The 21,490-nt window shown below is 48.4% G+C and overlaps 1 protein-coding gene across 1 annotated transcript in view; it reads right to left on the bottom strand.

The window, feature by feature from the left end:
* LOC126184087 (tubulin beta chain-like) overlaps positions 1-21,490 on the bottom strand; it is a 124,016-nt gene that overhangs the window by 42,884 nt on the left and 59,642 nt on the right. Inside the window, exon 3 of the mRNA XM_049926443.1 lies at positions 13,383-13,629. Coding sequence (XP_049782400.1) covers positions 13,383-13,629 — 247 coding nt within the window. The remainder of the gene's footprint in view (positions 1-13,382; positions 13,630-21,490) is intronic.

The following is a 21,490-nucleotide window of genomic DNA, read 5'->3' on the forward strand; positions in this document are numbered from 1 at the left end:
TCCAACCAATCGCAGCCAGCATCCGCATTTCCTAAAACACGTTCCATGTGGTCATTCCGCCTTAGGTCCCTTTGCTTTCGTATTTTACGGTTGTTACTGTGTCCAGTGAATTATCCTTGTAGTGTAGTCTATCGGTAACAGGTATGTGCAATATGTTGCATTATTCCATCAGTCTTCGACCCTCTTACGTTCAGCTTGCGCTTTCTGAAATTACAGATTTCCCCCAAAGGCCACACTGAGCTCCGACAGTATTACGAGTGTGTCAGAATCCATTGCCGTCCTAACTTCTTGCATCGTTATGATCTGGAAGTGGTTGTGACCAGTTTTCCGGTCGCGATTAATGAAACGAGGCATTTCACTTTCCGGTTTCACTACTTCATTCGAGACTGAGCCCGAGGTCTCTAACTGTGTATTAGCTGAACGAAGTTGTTACGTACTTTTGAGTGAATGAAGACCGGTGCTGTCATATTGGTTAACTGACACACACACACACACACACACACACACACACACACACACACACACACACACACACACACACTTGCCAGATGATTTCACGTGCACTCCTATTGCGCTTTGCCAATACTGGCCAATAGAAATGAAGTCTAACAGGAACGTCAGTTCATAATTTGAATCCAAGGAGTTATATGCTTGGTTCCAGAAAATTCTAAACCTTTCATGTTTCGGTTTAAACGAGGTACAGCCACCATACGTTATCTGCAGCAAACTAATGTCATGTTTGGCGATTATCTATTCATTGTGAATACAAGTCTGCTTGTATTTAAGCATTTTAACTGCTCTAACTTACCACCTGAAACACTTTTTTTGCGTGAAGGACGCAAAGCATTAACGAAAAATCTTATTCATTAACAAAATAAATCTGCATCTGTAACCCGCAACAACTGCCAAAGCTATTGGTAATTTTTAGTCTTAAGCTTGCTGCAAATTGTTGAAAGAATGACATCCAGTAACTTTTCAGAGCACGCTGTATGGTCAGACTACATCTTTATGCGAGTACATAATCCTTTTTTACATACTCTTACTTGGAAGGACAAGTATCTTAACTGTTTGACAGTAACATGTATGTATTCGTAATTTTTACTCTACAGTCACTGAATGCTTTTTTTTTAACAAAGGCAAAACGTCTGTTTCAACCTACCGTACGCTTAAGTTAGAAAAATGACCAAGTCTGAAGTATAACAAACTTTCATCAGCAGTGTTTCATTATGGCAGAATTTATTTTCTCCCTTGTACCCCATCGTGAGTAGCTCTTTCTGACGAGGTCTGACAGACTGTCTTGTCGACATTTCATTTCACAGCCTGTTGTAATGTGTCATCGTTACTGTACAGTTAACATAGATTGGAAGGACACTAAATAAATTTTGCGAGTTACGTTTTATTTTAACATTAAGAACATAAATTATACAATTTCGAGCAGACAAATAATTCCTGTTACTGGTGTACTCTAAGTCCAGGCGTAGGTAATAGACTAGCTTTTTATGATGACCATTCTAAATTATCAGATGAAAGGCCTGTCAATTGACCCGTTCGGTTTCTCCGCACTAGTAAATGACGGCACTATCGACAAAAACAAATATCCAATTCTGGACAGAAGAGTTTACGTTAAATAGAAAAATGAAGCGTCAAAAGCAAAAGCAACAGCTTTGTTAACGTCAGTATTTTGAAGGGAATATGAGAAAAAACGAGGAATAATTGGGAGCAGCAGACCGTTTAAGGCAGCTAGATAACTTTAACAAGCGAAGTGTCATGGGAAAAGTATGTTGTCTGTAGGTCTACATACACTGATGAGCCAAAACATTATGAAATGGTTCAAATGGCTCTGAGCACTATGAAACTTAAGATCTGAGGTCATCAGTCCCCTGGACTAAGAACTGCTTAAACTTAACTAACCTAAGGACATCTCACACATACTTGCCCGAGGCAGGATTCGAACCTACGACCGTAGCAGTAGCGCGGTTCCGGACTGAAGCGTCTAGAACCGCTCGGCCACCGCGGCCGGCAAAAACATTATGACAACCTACGCAAAAGCGTGTTGGTCTACCTCTGGAAAGCAATTCAACAGTCATTTTGCGTGCCATGGATTCGATAAATACTTGAGGTTTCCAGAAGTTTGTGGCACCAGATGCCTATGCGTAGCAGGCCACACACTTCCCGTAATTTACAGGCGGTTTGCTCGAACAGTCGAAGGGGTATACTGCCGGTTCATAGTGTCCAACGGGCACAATATTTCGGCGATCAGACATATCGCCATCGTCAGGTGCTCTAACGTCAGCGCACCTGACGATGGCGACATGTCTGATTGCCGAAATATTGTGCCCGTCGGACACTATGAACCGGCAGTATACCCGTGGACTGTTCGAGCAACAAATACGCCGGGAGAAAGAGAAGAATCACTACAGGCGGTTTGTTTGTGGGCGCAAGCTGGCGCCCGATAACGTTCCAGTTGGGTTTTATCGCGTTCAGATAAACCGAACTTTATGGCCAAGACTTCAGCGTGAGTTCGCTATCACGCTTCTCAAACCATTGAAGAACGATTCTAGTCTTGTGACACTGACAGTTATCCAGCTGAAAGATGCCATCGCTGTTGGGGCAGACATCAAGCTTTAGGGGTTACAAGTGGTTCCTAATAATGTTCACGTAATCGACAGTTATGGTGCCTTGGAATACTACCGCAGGTCCCACTGAAGTCACTTGGATATGCACCATAACGTAATGCAGCTCCCACTGGCCTGAGTACGTGGCGCGCTACATGTTTCGAGCAACCGTTCGTCTTCAACCTGGTTTAATAGAAAACGGGAGTCATCAGACCAGGCGACACGATTCCATTGATCCACGGTCCAATCTTGATAACGCAGTGCCCATTGTAATCGCAATTGAAGCTGCTGTTGGCTCAACATGGGAACAAACAGGGGTCCTCTGCTGCGGAACACCGTGTTCAACACTGTGCGCTGAACGGTGTGCTCCAAAACACTGGTGCCTATGCCAGCACTGTACTCTGCCTTCAAATCTTTCACAGATCGACGCCGGCCTACCCTGGTTTAGAGACGGGCAAGCCGTACACAGTAAGGTTTTTTCGGAAATAGAAACTAGAAGGGGCACGACTAAAAACACTTAAGTAGGAACAATGGAATCAAGCTAGACAAGAATATCCATGAGGAACGATGAAGTGATAGATACGCTCAGCCACTAAAGAGGGCCTGCCGAGGTCTATGGAGGTAATGAAGGTTGGGTAGCAAGAGGATGAGGAAGGCGAAGAAATCCATGAGAGATAGTAACTCAAAATGCACAGCAGCAGAGGGGACTAAGAGGCAGCAGCCGCGACTGCATGTAGCAAGAACACCGGGCCCACTATGGTCTCCCCGTGTTATCGCTGGAACAGCACAATTGCTCCCTGTCCTGACCATGACCAAGATGTCACCTGCCCTTTCCTGCTGGAGAGAGAATTAAGCCCAAAACTTTGCTTAAGGACGATTTACGTGATTAAAGCTACAATCGGAAAATAAAGGACAGCTGAGGAACTTACAACACAACCAAAATAAGAGTCGTATTCAGGCATATTCCACTCAACTGCGAACATACAGAAGCTAGCCGGCCGGTGCGGCCGAGGCGCTTCTAGGCGCTTCAGTCTGGAACAGCACGACCGCTACGGTCGCAGGTTCGAATCCTGCTTCCGGCATGAGTGTGTGTGACGTCCTTAGGTTAGTTAGGTTTTTTAGTAGTTCTAAGTTCTAGGGGACTGATGACCTCAGATGTTAAGCCCCATAGTGCTCAGAACCATTTTAACCATACAGAAGCTTACTGAAAGAAGGGTATCATACTGATACACGAAGCAAACAGTGCTGAAGACATTCAGCACTGACACTGAATTTGGCCATCGTTGCTGTGCTATTTTGGGAGTAATAATGAAAGAAAAGAAATACACTAGGTAATGATGATTGAACAAAGACAGTCTAACATACTGAGCCAAGCGTGTCCACTCCACGTACCTGTGTTACAAGCTGGGTTACTTAGACGTTGTTAATGATAGCCTATGCGCTTATCCCAGCTTATAATATTCATGTAATTCATATGTACTTGTGTACATTAACATTACGCTGAACAAAATGAGCTATTCCTGTTCTGTTCCTCTAGAAAAGTTTAGTAAGCGTTTTAATAGTTCATGGATCTAAAATTTGTACAGAAAGGGCATTACATTCGGTGGACGTTTCAAGAAACATATTAATGTGATCCGGAATTGAAAAGCAGATTGGATATACTGCTGATAATACCCTTGGCTGAGATCATTCCCCATCCAAGAAAACATACCAGGTTCTATTAATTAAATCTTCGAGCCACTCACATACGTAAGAACATATTCCTGTTTCTCGGATCTTCGTCAATCGGTAGTTTGAACACACTTTCTGGAATATGGAACCTGCGTGATGCACTTCGTCAATGGTTCACAGGATATCGTGCGAGAAATAGGAAAGCCAAGTATGGCAAGAGCAATGGTTTCTATATCCGTACTGATTTGTGGATAAGATCTTTTCTGTCACAAAAAACTTTAGTATATTTCAACTCTGAATAAACTGAACAATTCTGTAGAAAACCGTTGTTAAGGATATGGATCTACGTTTGTGTGTCTGTTTTTTTACGGAAAATTGGGGTATAATCGGGTTTGGGGAAGTACCGGGAGTCATTTCTCTTTACGAGTCCGTAACTCTTTTGCCCGTTAGACCTTTAAGACAACCGGCAACTCCAGTGCCGCCAGGAGGCTTGATAGTGTCAAACGCGTTGCTGGGCACAATAACTTCCTAAATTTTTTGCTGTTGTGTTTCTTATATAGTGATATTTTGTATTCGGCAAGGAACTATTAGTCATATTAAAAACTGAAACTAGTAATAAAATGAATAATACTTTTAACAGGCTTTATGAGCATATGCCAGGTGAAACGATTGTTCACCATTCTTCTTATGCACAAAGAATTTTACAGAGAAGGTACAGTTGATGTAAAACCGGAACTGCCTGATAGAAACCCACGATTTTGTAAGATCTATAATGTGTAACATAAGAAGTATCTGCTTTTAACTGCACACTACTTGTGCGTATACGTTTTACTAACTACAATTTAATAAATACATATAAAATTTACAATTAGTTGCTGCAATTTTTGGGTTATTTTATCACTAATAATTTGATTAATCATCCTTTTGAAGATGAAAACACACATCTGGGATCGGACTTAAGCGCTTTATATGATCAGGACATTAAGACATGGCTTAACAGCCATCCGGGATGAGTGACAACCCAGTACCAAAAAGCTCAGTTGTTTGGACTTTCATACACTAGAACAGCAACAATGCAAAATGACCTATCTGCATTCAGAAAGACCAATATTGTCCCGCTTAATGCAAATGCCTTTGGTGAATAGGAGCTTCCAGCATCAGATAAATCAGAAAGAATAATTCCAGAGTTCCAGAACACGGAACTGTCACTTCCTGCTTCTCCATATCCTGATCCGTCGACTGAAGTGCAGACACAGTCTTAATTCACTGTATCACCGTAGAGTGTAAAGTCAGTTCCTTATTACGAGAAACCATCACCAGTCTCCATACACAAATGAACTCTATCCAACAAAATGTAGATCATAGGAAGGGAAGATTCTGACGACGTGAGAGCCCAACAGCTCTTCTTAAGATGAGAGTGAAATGCCTTGCCTTCATTGTAAGGAGTTCAAATTGTCAACAAGAAAATCAGTTAATTGGGTAAAGTGTTCTAAGTGTTAGAAGTGGGTTCCATGAAGAATGTACAGGGTGGACTGAAGATGACTGGCATGAGTATCAGTGTGTTGCATGCCTCAGACGGACAACATAACATTGATCATTTGTGCCCCCACAGAGTACGTGCTTTTACTCCAAAGTACACTATGTGATCAAGTCTCCTGACACCCTCAAAAACATACTTTTTCATATTAGGTGCACTGTCCTGCCACCTACTGCCAGGTACTCCGTATCAGCGGCCTCAGTAGTCAGACATCGTGAGAGAGCAGAATGGGGCACTCTGCAGAACTCATCGTCTTCGAACGTGGTCAGGTGATGGAGTGTCACTTGCGTCATATGTCTGTATGCAAGATTTCCACACTCCTAAGCATCCCTATGTCCACTGCTTCCGATGTGATAGTGAAGTGGAAACATGAAGGGACACGTACAGCACAAAAGCGGACAGGTCAACCTCGTCTGTTGACTGACAGACCGCTGACAGTTGAAGAGGGTCGTAATGTGAAATACGCAGACATCTATCGAGACCATCACATAGGAATTCCAAACTGCATCAGGATCGACTGTAAATACTATTATAGTTACGCAGTAGGTGAGGAAACTTATTTCATGGTCGAGCAGCTGCTCATATGCCAAACGGCAGCGCCAAACGGCAGCGCCAAACGGCAGCGCCAAACGGCAGCGCCAAACGGCAGCGCCAAACGGCAGCGCCAAACGGCAGCGCCAAACGGCAGCGCCAAACGGCAGCGCCAAACGGCATCTCGCTTGGTGTAAGAACTGTAAACAATGGACGCTTGAACAGTGGAAAAACGCTGTTTAGAGTGACGAATCATGGTACACAATGTGGCGTCCGATGGAGTGTGGCTATGGCGAATGCCTGGTGAATGTCATCTGCCACCGTGTGTAGTGCCAACAGTAAAAATCGGAAGCGATGGTGTTGTGTTTTTCATGGACGGGGGTTGCACAAGTTTTGCGTGGCACTATCACAGTACAGGCCTACATTGATGTTTCAAGCACCTTCTTGCTTCCCACTGTTGAAGTGCAATTGGGGGATGACGATTGCATCTTTCAAAACGATCGAGTACATGTTCATATCCCAGGGCCTGTGGCGAAGTGGTTACACGATCGTAACATCCCTGCGCAGAGTCCAGACCTGAATCCTATGTAACACCTTAGGGAGTTTTTGGACGCCGACTTCGTGCCAGGCCTCACCGACCGACATTGATACCTCCCCTCAGTGCAGCACTCCGTGCAGAATGGGCTGCCATTCCCCAAGGAACCTTCCAACACCTGATTGAAGGTGTGCCTGCGAGAGCGGAAGCTATCAAGGACAAGGGTGGGCCAACACCATATTGAATTCCAGCGTTACCGATGGAGGGAGCCACGAACTTTTAAGTCATTTTCAGCCAGGTGTCCGGATACTTTTGATCACAAAGTTTACGGTATTTTTTTGTTTGTTTTGGTTTTTTTAGGGCGCAAAACTGCTACGGTCATTAGCGCCCGGTCTGTGACTTAGGAAGCAGTAAAAAACCGAAAACGGAAACCAGCAGCAATGGGAACGAAAGTCATAAAATTGGAGAAACTAAAAGCAGAAGGAAGGCTTAAAAATTCACTACAGAAGGGGGTTGGTTGTCCCAAAAAAAACTTCAAATGACTGACGTCATTTCACTGGCACGAATGAACTCTAGAACGCGATCGGCCGAGCGCGTGTCATCTGCTAAAATTGACGATATATCAGGCGACAGCTGTAGACGGGCGCGTAACGGAGTAAAATAGGGGCACTCAATTAAAAGGTGTCTTACCGTCCACAACAGAGCAGTGGGGACAGAGTGGGGGAGGATCGCCGCTTAAAAGATGTCGATGGCTAAAAAGACAGTGCCCTATCCAGAGTCTAGTTAAAATTACCTCATCCAGACGACGCGTTCGGGAGGAAGAGGTCCAAGCACAAGGAAGAGTTTTTACGTCCCACAATTTATTTTGGGGAAGTGTCGACCAGTGCGCGTGCCAGAAATGAACAACACGACGACATAAAACGCTTCGTAGATCGGCGACGGGAATCGATGGAATAGCTGGCCGAAGAAGAGAGACTGCAACCTTGGCTGCAATATCGGCCGCCTTATTTCCGCAGATACCAACGTGTCCCGGGAGCCAGAGGAACGTCACCGAGACGCCCCCGAGGTGGAGCAAGCGCAGACAGTCCTGAATCCGGTGGACCAGAGGGTTCACAGGGTAAAGAGCTTGGAGACTGAGGAGAGAGCTGAGAGAATCGGAGCAGATGTCGTACTGTATCCGCTGATGGCGGCGGATGTAGTGGACAGCCTGGAGAACAGCGTAAAGCTCCGCAGTATAGACCGAACACTGGTCGGGAAGCCGAAAGTGATTTGGGGTGTGGTCAACAACATAGGCACTCCCTACACCTAACGATCGAGACATCCTTGAAGACGTCGTGCAAGAAGGCTGGTCCGCTGAGAGCTGTAGTAGATCGCAAAATCGTCCACAAAGAGGGAGCCCGAGACATCAGGAAGGAGACAATCCATAATTGGATTTATGGCGATGGCAAACAGTACAACACTCAGCACGGATCCCTGGGGTACCCAGTTTTCTTGGGAGAAAGTACGGGAGAGAGTAGTGTTCACCCGCACCCTAAAAGTGCGCTCTGCCATAAATTCGTGAAGAAAAAGGGGCAGCCGGCCTCGAAAGCCCCAAGAGAACTGTGTGCGGAGGATGCCTGTCCTCCAACAGGTATGGTATGCTCTCTCCAGATCAAAAAATGTTGCTACCGTTTGGCGTTTCCGGAGAAAATTGTTCATGATAGAAGTGGAGAGAGCAACAAGATGGTCAACTGCAGAACGATGCTTCCGAAATCCGCATTGGGCTGGTGTTAAAAGACTGCGGGATTCCAGCCACCAAGCTAAACGGTAATTCACCATACGCTCCAAAACCTTACAGACACTACTCGTGAGAGAAATGGGGCGATAGCTAGAGGGGAGATGGTTGTCCTTTCCAGGTTTCGGAATAGGAACGACGACAGCTTCCTGCCATCGTCGGGGAAAAGTACTGTCGGTCCAAATTCGATTATAAAGGCGAAGGAGGTAACGCAGACTATGGGTTGATAAATGCAGCAACATTTGGACGTGGATACCATCCGGTCCTGGGGCGGAGGAGCGAGAAGAAGAGAGTGCATGTTGGAGTTCCCGCATGGAGAAAACAGTATTGTAGCTTTCGCGATTTGGAGAGGAGAAAGCAAGAGGTCGCGCTTCCGCTGCACGTTTCTTCGGGAGAAACGCTGGCGGGTAATTAGAAGAGCTCGAAATCTCAGCAAAGTGCTGACCCAATGAGTTAGAAATTGCGACGGGGTCCACTAATGTACCATGCGGAACAGTGAGCCCAGAGACCGGGGAGAAACTAGGCGCGCCTGAGAACCGTCGAAGCCGACTCCAAACTTCTGAGGAGGGAGTGAAGGTGTTAAATGAGCTAATAAAGAATTTCCAGCTTGCCTTCTTGCTATCGCGGATGACGCGACGGCATCGCGCACGGAGCTGCTTATAGCGGATACAGTTGGCCAAAGTAGGATGGTGACGGAAAATGCGAAGAGCACGTCGCCGCTCACGTATTGCGTCACGGCATGCCTCGTTCCACCAAGGAACTGGGGGGCGCCGGGGCAATTCGGAGGTGCGTGGTATTGAACGTCGGTAATGTGTGTGACCTCATCGTCGACGCTGGGAAAGCGACGGTCATCGAATGTCGCTAGAGACGAAAAAAGCATCCAATCGGCTGCCGTCTAAGGACACATGGAAAGTGGTCACTCGAGTGTGTATCATCAAGGGCGAACCATTCGAAGCACCGAGCTAGCGGAACAGTACCGACCGCAAGGTCCAAATGAGATAAATTTGTCGTGGAGGCAGACAAAAATGTGGGGACCCCAGTGTTGACGCAAACTAGATCCGCTTGGTGGAAGACGTCTAGCAATAGGGAGCCACGTGGACAAGGATGTGGAGATCCCCAAAGCGGGTGGTGGGCATTGAAGTCCCCAACCAGCAAATAGGGGGGGGGGGGGTGGAAGCTGACCAAGAAGATGAAGGAGATCAGCTCGTGCCATTGGTGTGGATGATGGAATGTATACAGTACAAAGAGAGAACGTGTATCCAGAAAGGGAAAGACGGACGGCAACAGCTTGGAAGGAACTGTTTAAGGGGATTGGGTGATAGTGGAGAGTATCATGGAGAAGAATCATGAGTCCTCCATGGGCTGGAGTGCCTTCAACAGAGGGGAGGTCGTATCGGACGGACTGAAAATGAGGGAGAACAAAGCGGTCATGGGGACGCAGCTTTGTTTCCTGAAGACAGAAGATGACCAGCGAGTAGTATCGTAAGAGGACCGACAATTCATCCCGATTGGCTCGAATGCCGCGGATATTCCAGTGGATAATGGACATAGGGTGAACAGAAAATGGAGGAATGTGACCAAGGGTGCTGTCAACTCAACGACTGCTCAGAGATTGCGACCGACAGCATGGAGTGGCATGCAGCCGAAGGCAGAAGATCCTGATCCATAGGTTGGTCAGGAATAGCTCCTGCCACCTGCGATCGGCCGGTTGACCGGCCACCAGCAGTGCGCCTCGGCGACACAGAAGATGGCCGAGGGCGATTTCCGCCAGGTGGTGCTGTAGATGGGACACGCCTTGGCGGAGAAGGAGAGGAACTGGGTTTCTTTGTAGCCTTCTTGGAAGTATGATGTTTAGAGGAAGGAGGAACCGATGGTTGTGAAGTTGCGGAACGTAAAAACTCTTCACGAGTATGCTCTTTTTTCGAAGACTTTGTGTCTGACTTTTGGGCTCGAGATTTAGCAGAACCCGACGAAGGGTGAACCATAGAGTGGGCAGGCGAAAGTGGTGAGGTTGAACGGGCGATCTTTGCGCTTGCCGATCTGACGACCGTGGCACTAACGGTGAGGTCGCAAGTCTGCGTGGCCGCCTCCTTTGTTGGCAGAGGAGAAGCAAGGACAGTGCTGTATTTTCCTGCCTGAGGCACGGTGGGCTGTCGACTGGCGAATAATTTTCGAGCAGCAAAGGTCGACACCTTTTCCTTCACTCTTATTTCCTGGATGAGCTTTTCGTCCTTAAAAATGGGGCAATCTCGAGAGGAAGCAGCGTGGTCACCCATACAGTTGATGCAGTGAGGGGATGGAGGTGGAGAAGCACCCTCATGGGCATCCTTGCCACACGTAACACATTTGGCCGGATTGGAACAGGACTGGCTGGTGTGATTGAACCGCTGACACCGATAGCAACGCGTAGGGTTTGGGACGTAAGGGCGAACGGAAATTATCTCACAGCCCGCTTTGATTTTCGATGGGAGTTGAACTTTGTCAAATGTCAAGAAGACAGTGCGGGTTGGAATGATGTTCGTGTCAACCCTTTTCATGACTCTATGAACAGCCGTTACGCCCTGGTCAGACAGGTAGTGCTGAATTTCTTCGTCAGACAATCCATCGAGGGAGCGTGTATAAACGACTCCACGCAAGGAATTTAAGGTACGGTACGGTGCGGTGCGGTTCCACCCGGACAGGGAAGGTGTGGAGCAGAGAAGTACGCAGCAATTTTTGTGCCTGGAGGGCACTGTGTGTTTCTAACAACAGGGTGCCATTCCGTAATCTGGAACAAGACTTTACAGGACCTGCAATTGCGTCGACACCTTTCTGAATAATGAAAGGGTTGACCATGGAGAAGTCGTGACCTTCGTCAGACCGAGAAACAACAAGGAACTGTGGCAACGATGGAAGAACTGTCTGTGGCTGAGACTCAGTATACTTACGTTTGTGAGCAGACATAGTGGAAGGTGAGGAAACCATTGCAGAAGAATCCCCCATGTTTACCGGCGTCTCCAATGGCGCGCTCCTCCCTTGTGGGGACCCTCACTGAGGGCACTCCCGCCTTAGGTGATTGTTCACACCTCAGGTCACACCTCCCGACAAACGGACAAAGGGACCAATCGGCACTTTCGGAAGGTATCAGCTCGGGTAGTCACCCCTCCCTGGGCCTGGCCGTTACCAGGGGGTACGTACGTGTCCTACCTCTCTACCCGGGGCGGGGAATTACGCGTTACCCCGTCACCGGCTACGCATTGAAGTGCGTGGGTCGGCCTTCAGACACGCACAGGGAGGAAAACAGAAAAAGGAAAATGAAAGAAGAGGGGTCTCAAACGCCGCAGCGAAGAAAAGGCCAAAGAGAAGAGGAAAGGAAAAGAAAAGGACAGAGGAAGGACGAAGACTTGCAAGTGTAGAAAGCAAGGAATTTGGAACAGTTTCGAGCGTCCGTCTCCGGACGTAGGCACAAACCTTACCCCCAGATAGGGAGAAAGGGAAGCAAAGAGCCAGAGGTGAGGGGAGGAGTGGCGAAGATGCGGGATGGGGAAGGATGCGGAAAGGGAAGGTATGCAGCCCGGAAAGGAAGGAATTCCACATTAGCTCGGGGTCCCGTGCTCGCTACGCACGTATCCACAAAAGATTTTTGGACCCCATGGGGGGTTATGGTATTGTATCGTATGGTATGGTATGTAACGTAAGTTTTTTATGTCTTTATCTTTCACTGAAATAAATTTGGCGTCCAAAAAAATGAAGATCGTTGTTATCTAGCTTTCTCCTTAGCTACCAGATTATATCCAAAATTACCCTATTATTCTTATACAGGATAGTCAATGTCTGGAAAGCTTTTAAGGGTGTTGCAGGGTGGATTGTGCTGAGAAATAATTGTAAAGAAAAAAATCGATACGTTGCGCTGTTTCCGATTAAACTGGCATTGACTTTAGCTAGTCAGATAGTGGCGCGCGCAGATGCTCGCAATTGCACATGCTGAAATGCACATCTGCGGGTCCGTGAATTATCACTTGTTAAAACGTGAGCGAAAGATGCTTTTGTTGGGTTTGGCGACACTGTCCCAAGCCGGCTGCTTGATTTTGCTCGCGCAGTTACCTGATTGGCTATCTTTAATGCTAAGTAAACCGTAAATGGCGCAAAGTGTCTCTTTTGTCAGTTATGTCTCAGCGCAGCCTACCGTGCAACAGCCTAACAAAGCTGTTCAGACTCTTTCTGACCACCTTATATGTGAGAGTTACCTGCTCTTTTTCCAGTTGCATGGAAGTGTGTGTAACAATAGAAAACGACAGAATCGAAGCTTAAGTTACACCAGACTGGTCGACGAGTGAGTTTAAGTCTTTGTTCCGCTTAGCGATATTACGCAGGAGGAGAATTTTCTAAGATCATCTCTCGGTACGACTTTGTAAATTGTTGTATGAGGTGGTCCTCTGCAGAATTTTTGCGAAGAGCGTAATATGCAGGAACCAGTGAGAAGGGACATGCATGAAGACGACGGGAGTAACTTCCACAGTGCTAGAATAAGCCACATAAGGCAAGAGCTCTAGGCGATGGACAGACTGAAATATATCTAGCTAATACAGAACGCTGAGTCCAAGTGCTACCCTGAGATGAGATTGGCACAGGAGAGGAAGTCTTGGCGTGCCGAATCATGGAATGGATATGACTGATGAAGACTAAAGTACGAGTAGTCCCTGCAAGAAAAAGAATGTAGTAGTGATGGAGTGTACTCACCCCTGGATGCAGTCACAGCTCTCTGCCTCCTTACGCACCACGTCGAGTACCGAGTCCACGAGGTAGGCGCCGTCGGTGTAGTGGCCTTTGGCCCAGTTATTGCCGGCGCCGCCATGACCGTACACAAAGTTGTCAGGCCGGAAGAGCTGTCCGTAGGGCCCGCAGCGTACCGCTTCCATCGTACCAGGCTCCAGGTCCAGCATAATGGCTCTCGTCACGTACCTGCTGCTGCACGATTGGCTCCCAGCTGTCAGAACACAAATCAGTAACTAGTTAACTCTGAACTGCATGTACTAATAAAATAGTGCCCCTTGGTGCTGTTGGAACTGTGGTGAAGGCGGAAGTGAGAATCCTCAGTCTGCAGAGCGACGAGATTTCACAGAAGCTATTGTCCGATTTGGTTTTTAATTGAGAAAGTGATAGTATTGCCATGTATCCTGATTTCCGGTAGATGTCTATTTTTAGGTGATGTCATGACCCGTCACGTGTCGGCCTTAGGCTGGACGCAGTTTGTTCCGACTTTTGGACACTGATAATTCTAAATATGCGTCTCACTTCAGAAATGCTGCAGCACACTGAAGTGCCGAGAAGAGTTCCTGAATGTTTCGACTGAGATGAGAAAAGTACGTAAAATACTCACTCCATGAACCAAATGGGACGTCTCGTCGCAGCTGGAACCGTACATCTGGGAAACTTATTTGCGTGGCTTACAAATGCCGCTGTTTCTCGAACAGTGTTTCAAATTTTCGCCTCCTGTAGCCCACTGACGACTCATCTTGACACGACATTTAATACTTCAGTTGCGTTGCAGTGACAGCCCTTTACGTCCACTTGTTCATTTCGTACTTTTGTTTGTAGTAAAACGAGAGAGGCAAATGTGCGCACAACGCCCATCGACATTATCAGCTCACTGTGTGTAAATACGGATGTAACTAATGTATAAAATATGTTTGTTTCGGAACGCTAAATATAAACAATTTGGATGGAGCTACACACTAGGATGATGTACTAACAATCTCAAGCATGAACCGGTCTTTTTTGTAATTATGCTAATATTCTTCAGAAATGCAAAGTGCAGAATTATTAAGCGCGTGTGTCTTCATCACTGTCATTTTTGCGTGGTTTCTTTGTACTAAAATTTTTTGTGGATGGTCTTATAGGTTTTAGATACCATGATGACTAATGAAAAATCCTAACATGCATGAAACTAATAATTTTTTAAGAAAATAGTTGAAAATACGTCCGTTTGTCTTGACATGTCCTAGTCCCGACAGTTTTTTTTTATTCACCTGTCCTTGAGCTCCAGTTTTCTGCTTTTATCTGGCAACAGAACCAGACAGTTATTTTCCATTCCTTTGAGTGATCCAATAGACAGCGGCTCAGGGGGAGAACATCTTCGCTGTAAACGACCAAGGAGCCGGTGCTTTTTGAACCGCTGAAGATATCCAAACTAGGTTGTTTTACCTTTAATCCTCTGCACTGTTTAACAACCGACATCCTTAAGCAGCTGATTAACGATATACACTGATGAGTCAAAATGTTATTACCATCTGCTTAATAGCTTGTTTGTCCGCCTTTGGAACGAAATACATCACCGATTCAGCGTAACAGGGATCCTAGTTTGTTGGTAGGATTGTGGAGCTATTGGTCATTATGTGTCTACGCACATGTCACGTAACTCTCGTAAATAACGGGCTGCCGATTTGCGTACCCCGTGATAGCGCCCGATAGCGACGCAGATGCGTTTCATAGGGCTTAGATCAGGCGACTTTGGTTGTCGAGACAAACTTAAGTCCACTATAATGCTCCTCAAATCACTGTAGCATGGTTCTGGGTCCGAGACACGGACCATTAGCCTTCTGAAACATGACCTCGCCGTCGGGCGTGTCTTCGTTTACTACCACAGATTCCATGCAAGTCTAGGAAAGTCTTCCATAACATATTACTGCTCCCAACAGGTTGCGTCCGCGGCGCCCTACACGTTTCGACACACCGTTCACCCCGATGACTGCTTTTGTTGAGACGACCGTCTATCTAGTGTAGTAAAAATGCTATTCACCCGCAGAGCCGACACGTTTCCATTTTTTTTTTTGTTTGGGGTTTAAGGGCGCTCAACTACTGAGGTCATTAGCGCCCAGTCACAATTGTTAGAGCACATAGAATCTAGTAAAACTCAAGGGGGGGACACCAGAAAGTTCTTACGAAGAGGCAGATAAAATAAGTGAAAGAGTTAGATGTCTTTGGACAATCCAGTCACAGTAATGAAACGAAGAACACGAGCAGCTGCTCGAGCGTCATCCGCTAAAATATCCTGTAAAGTAGATGGCAGAGACCGGACAACACGAGATTGACTAAAACGGGGACACGACAATAAAACATGGCGCACTGTTAATGCATGACCACAAGGGCACTGCGGGGCTGGGTCACCGGAGAGCAGGTAGCGGTGGCTAAACCGGCAATGCCCAATCCGCAACCTGGTCAGAAGGACCTCTTCTCGCCGATATAGTTGGGTTGGTTGGTTTGAGGATTAAAGGGACCAAACTGCAGAGGTCATCGGTCCCTTGTTTCATAAACACACAGAGCACAGGGATACCATCCATTAGTCATTCGAAGCAGAAGATAAAAATTCCAGGGGAAGAAAATCCCCAAGGTCAATAATAAAGAAACATGGAAAACGGAGCACAGCAACAAAAACAACATAGAGAAGAAAAGCAGAAGGAATTAAAACGCAGAGCAGAGGACTGTGGCTGGCTGATCACGAAAATAATAGGATGAGCCAGCCACTCTGCAACACATTAAAACTTCCAGCCTAAAAGATTAGGGTGGAGTCGAATTACAACACAAAACAAAGTAAAAGATACAGCACAAAAGAGTGTGACGCAATAAAATTAGAGGGACCTATAAAAGCCACTTTCTCGAATAAAACTTAAAACACGATCTGCCATAGAGGCATTGTCACCTAAAAGAGATGATGAATCACCCTGGAGATTAAAAGCACGCCTGAGAGCAGTTAAAAGAGGACATTCTAACAACAGATGGGCCACCGTCATGGTTGCACCACAGCGACAATGAGGGGGGTCCTCTCGACGCAGCAGATGACCATGCGTCAGATAAGAGTGACCAATGCGGAGCCTGCAGAGAATAACGGAATCCCTGCGAGAGGCCCGCATGGAGGAACCCCACACGGTCGTGGTCTCTTTTACAGGCCCCAACTTGTTGGGTACAGACAGAGTGCGCCATTCGTCTGCCCACATCCCAAAGACCCGACGGCGTAACACCGATCGGAGATCAGTTGCCGGGAGGCCGATCTGCAACGGCAGTTTGCGGGTGGCTTCTTTGGCTAACTTGTCGGCGTGTTCGTTTCCCGCTATCCCAACGTGTCCCGGGGTCCATATGAACACCACTGAACGACCACGCTGTGCAAGAGCATGAACGGACTCCTGGATGGCAACAACAATGGGATGGCGTGGGTAGCACTGGTCAAGAGCCTGTAGACTACTGAGAGAGTCGCTGCAAACGACAAAAGACTCGCCAGTGCTGGTACGAATCCGCTCAAGGGCACGAAAAATGGCTGTTAGCTCTGCGGTGTAAACACTACAGCCGTCCGGCAAGGAGCGCTGGTCTACATAGTCTGCATGAGTGTAAGCATACCCCACACGGCCATCAACCATCGAGCCATCTGTATAGATAACCTCCGAGTCGCGGGATGCATCGAGGAGAGCAAGAAATTGGCGGCGCAAGACTGCAGGAGGAACTGAATCCTTTTGCCATTGTGAGAGGTCCAGCCGAAGCTGTGGCCGACGAATACACCAAGGTGGTGTATGTGGGTGGACTTGAAAAGCAGATGGAAGAGGCAAAGACTCGAGGTCACTAAGGAGTGACCGAACACGGATCCCAATGGTATGGCCTGATCGAAGCCGCCGGTGTGGGGTATGGACTGCCGCATTAGCGAAAAGGAGACGGTAGTTAGGGTGACGGGGAGAACAACGGACGTGGGCAGCATAGTTGGCTAACAATTGTTGACGCCGAATACGAAGCGGAGGAACCCCAGCCTCAGCAAGGAGGCTATGAACAGGGCTGGTGCGGAATGCTCCTGTCGCCTGTCGAACCCCACAGTGTTGAACGACGTCCAGCAGTTGCAACGCCGAGGGCGACGCTGAGCCATACGCTACACTCCCATAATCAAGCTGGGACAGCACAAGGGCTTTGTAGAGCTGCAGCAGCGTATTACGATCTGCATCCCAAGTTGTGTGGCTGAGGCAGCGAAGGGCATTCAGATGCTGCCAGCACTGACGCTTGAGTTGACGAATATGTGGAAGCCAAGTAAGCCAGGCATCGAACAGCAATCCCAGAAAACGGTAAGTGTCAACAACCCTGAGCATGGCATCCTGAAGATAGAGCTCAGGGTGGGGATGGACAGTTCGACGCCGACAAAAGTGCATAACACAAGTCTTCGCAGGAGAAAATTGAAACCCATGGGCTAGGGCCCACGCCTGCGCCTTGCGTATGGCTCCCTGCAACCTACGTTCTGCAACACTAATGGTGGAAGAGCTGAAAAAGATGCAGAAATCGTCAGCATATAACGTGGGTGAGACAGACGACCCTACTGCTGCTGCAAGGCCATTAATGGCCACAAGGAAAAGGGGCACGCTCAATACAGAGCCCTGTGGAACGCCGTTCTCCTGGATATGAAGCGAACTATGGGATGTGCCAATTAAAACGCGAAATGTCCGAAGAGATAAAAAATTCTGAATAAAAATGGGGAGAGCGCCCCGGAGACCCCACCCGTGCAACGTGGCGAGAATATGGTGCCGCCACGTCGTGTCATATGCTCTGGAGAGGTCGAAAAAGACGGAGACGAGGTGTTGGCGCCTGGAAAAAGCAGTGCGGATTGCAGACTCAAGAAAGACCAAAGCATCGGCGGTGGAACGGCCCTGACGGAAGCCACTCTGGCACGGAGCCAGAAGACCCCGTGACTCGAGCAGCCAACACAGCCGTCGACTCACCATACGTTCCAATAGCTTGCACAGAGTATTTGTCAAGCTGATGGGCCGATAGCTATCCACATTAAGCGGGTCCTTACCAGGCTTCAGCACCGGAATGACGGTACTCTCCCGCCATTGCGACGGAAAGACACCATCGCTCCATATGCGGTTGAAGATGGCAAGAACACACCGCTGACAGTCCGGGGACAGTTGTTTGATCATCTGATTGTGGATTCCATCTGGCCCAGAGGCTGTATCGGGGCACTGTGCAGGGCGCTTTGAAGTTCCCACAAACTAAATGGGGTGTTATACGCCTCAGGGTGGCGAGAAGTAAAAGAAAGCCGTTTGCATTCCTCCTGGCGTTTTAGCGCGCGGAACGCGGGCGGGTAATTCCCCGACGCAGAGGCCCGAACATAGTGCTGGGCGAAATGCTCTGCGATTGTATCGGCATCGGTGGATACCGCCCCGTTGATGGTAAGCCCTGCGACACCTGTAGAGTGCTGCAATCCAAAGATACGCCGAATCTTCGTCCACACCTGGGAGGGTGAAGTACGGGAACCAATGGTGGAAACGTACCTCTCCCAGCACTCCTGTTTCCGCCTTTTGATGAGCCGCCGTGCCTGAGCACGGAGACGTTTGAAAAAAATTAGGTTCTCCAAAGACGGGTGCCGCTTATGTCGCTGAAGAGCCCGCCGACGTTCTTTAATGGCTTCAGCGACCTCTGGAGACCACCAAGGCACTGACTTGCGCCGGGGGCACCCTAATGAACGAGGAATGGTACGTTCCACAGAGGAAGCAATCGCTGCAGTCAGTGTCTCAACCGCCACATCGATGGTCTCTCGTGAAAGGAATATGGGAAAATGGTCACTACCACACAAGTCGTCATGGACTCTCCAGTGGACCGATGGTACAAGCCCTGGGCTGCACAACGACAGATCTATGGCCGAGAACGTACCATGCGCCACATTGAAATGTGTGGCGGCGCCAGTGTTTAAGAGGCAGAGGTCCAGTAGGGAGATGAGATTCTCGACATCTCTGCCTCGGCCAGTAACCTTCGTTCCACCCCACAGGGGATTGTGGGCGTTAAAATCCCCCAGGAGAAGAAAAGGCGTGGGAAGTTGGGTGACAAGTGCAGCCAATTCGGTCAAGGAGACTGTACCACCTGGAGGGAGATAGACACTGCAGACGGTTATGTCCTGGGTAGTCCTTACGCAGACAGCCACAGCTTCCAATGATGTTTGAAGGGGCACAGGAGCACTATATACAGAGGTAAGGACATACACGCTGGCTCCACCTGACACACAATTGTAAGTGCTACGGTTGCAGTAATAACCCCTGTATCCACGAAGGACAGGGGTCCGCATTGCCGGGAACCAGATTTCCTGGAGAGCAATGCATAAAGCAGTTGTCATGCTTAGAAGCTGACGTAGCTCAGGTAGATGGCTAAAATAACCGCCACAGTTCCACTTGAAGATGGTCTTTTACATGTCTGTGAAAGGCGTGACGGGACTGGGAAGGCAGATTACGCCGCTGGGTCACCTGCTGCCTCCAATGGAGCACCCGTGCAAATGCTATCCATCGTGTCCAAGGGACCGGTGAGAGCGAGGTCATCAGCGGACGCCAGACGCTCCACCTCGTGCTCAGACGCAGAGCTGGTAGGAGGCGGTGGGACAGGTGCCACCGCAATATCGTTGGTCTTGGGGACTTTCTTCTTTTTCTACTTGTCGCGCTGTGCCTTCGGTGGGTCAGGCTTCATGAGCTTCACTGGGTCAGTCTCAGGGACAGACGATGACCGGGAGGCCCTACAACCAGGGACGGGTGGTTGTTTCAGCCACTTTCGTGTGTCCACTTTTCCACTGGTCGGAACTTGCGAAGAGAGGTCCCCAAGGGATCCCTTCCTGGCGAGAGTAGCCGAAGAAGTCTTACGCTTCTCCGGCTGGGAAGGGGGAGCTGATGTCCCCGATGGTTGGGAGGGTGCTGCTCCTGAAGAAGATGGAGCAGGAGCAACAGGGAGTGAAGTGCCCCCCACAACCAAGGGGGCCGGTGAATTCTGACAGAGCTGAGAGCGAACTGCAGGTGACGACACTGTAGAGGTTCGAACCGGTGTTGCAGCAGCGGCCTTGTCTCGGTGTAGGTCAGGCGGTCCAGGGTCTTATATTCCATTATCTTCCTTTCGTTCTGGAAGATCCGACAGTCCGGTGAGCAGGGTGAATGGTGTTCTCCGCAGTTAACACAGATGGGAGGCGGAGCACATGGAGTATTGGGATGCGAAGGACGTCCACAATCTCGACATGTGATGCTGGAAGTACAGCGAGATGACATGTGCCCGAACTTCCAGCATTTAAAACACCGCATCGGAGGTGGGATATATGGCTTCACATCACAACAGTAAACCATCACCTCGACCTTTTCGGGTAAAACATCACCTTCGAAAGCCAAGATGAAGGCACCCGTGGCTACCTGATTATCCCTCGGACCCCGATGGACGCGCCGGACGAAGTGAACACATCGTCGTTCGAGGTTGGCGCGTAATTCATCGTCGGACTGCAGAAGAAGATCCCTGTGGAATATAATACCCTGGACCATGTTGAGACTTATGCGGCGTAATGCTAACTGAAACATCCCCCAACTTGTCACAATTGAGCAACATCCGTGACTGGGCAGAGGATGCCGTTTTGATGAGCACAGAACCAGAGCGCATTTTGGACAAGCCCTCCACCTCCCCAAACTTGTCCTCTAAGTGTTCCACAAAAAACTGGGGTTTGGTCGACATAAACGATTCTCCATCAACCCGCGTACACACGAGGTACCGGGGTGAATAGTCTCCACTGCCTTCTTTAGCAAGACGTTCCTCCCATGGAGTGCCCAGGGAGGGAAATGATCTTTGATCAAATTTCTTTCCATTGAGGTTAGACCTCGATCGCTTAGAGACTGCTGGTGGAGGCCCACCAGCGAGAGATGATGTACCACGCTTCATTGCTGATCATCCGCCCCGATGCCACCTACTCTGACCAAGGGCCCTCCACACTGGCGCCACCCAGCCGCAGCAATAGCCACCTGGCAGGATGGCCATTGCCGGGAGTCCTGATGCCCCAGTGAGATGGGCATCTAATCCTTGGCATA

Source organism: Schistocerca cancellata, chromosome 4 (assembly GCF_023864275.1).
Source record: "Schistocerca cancellata isolate TAMUIC-IGC-003103 chromosome 4, iqSchCanc2.1, whole genome shotgun sequence".
Taxonomy (NCBI): Eukaryota; Metazoa; Arthropoda; class Insecta; order Orthoptera; family Acrididae; genus Schistocerca; species Schistocerca cancellata.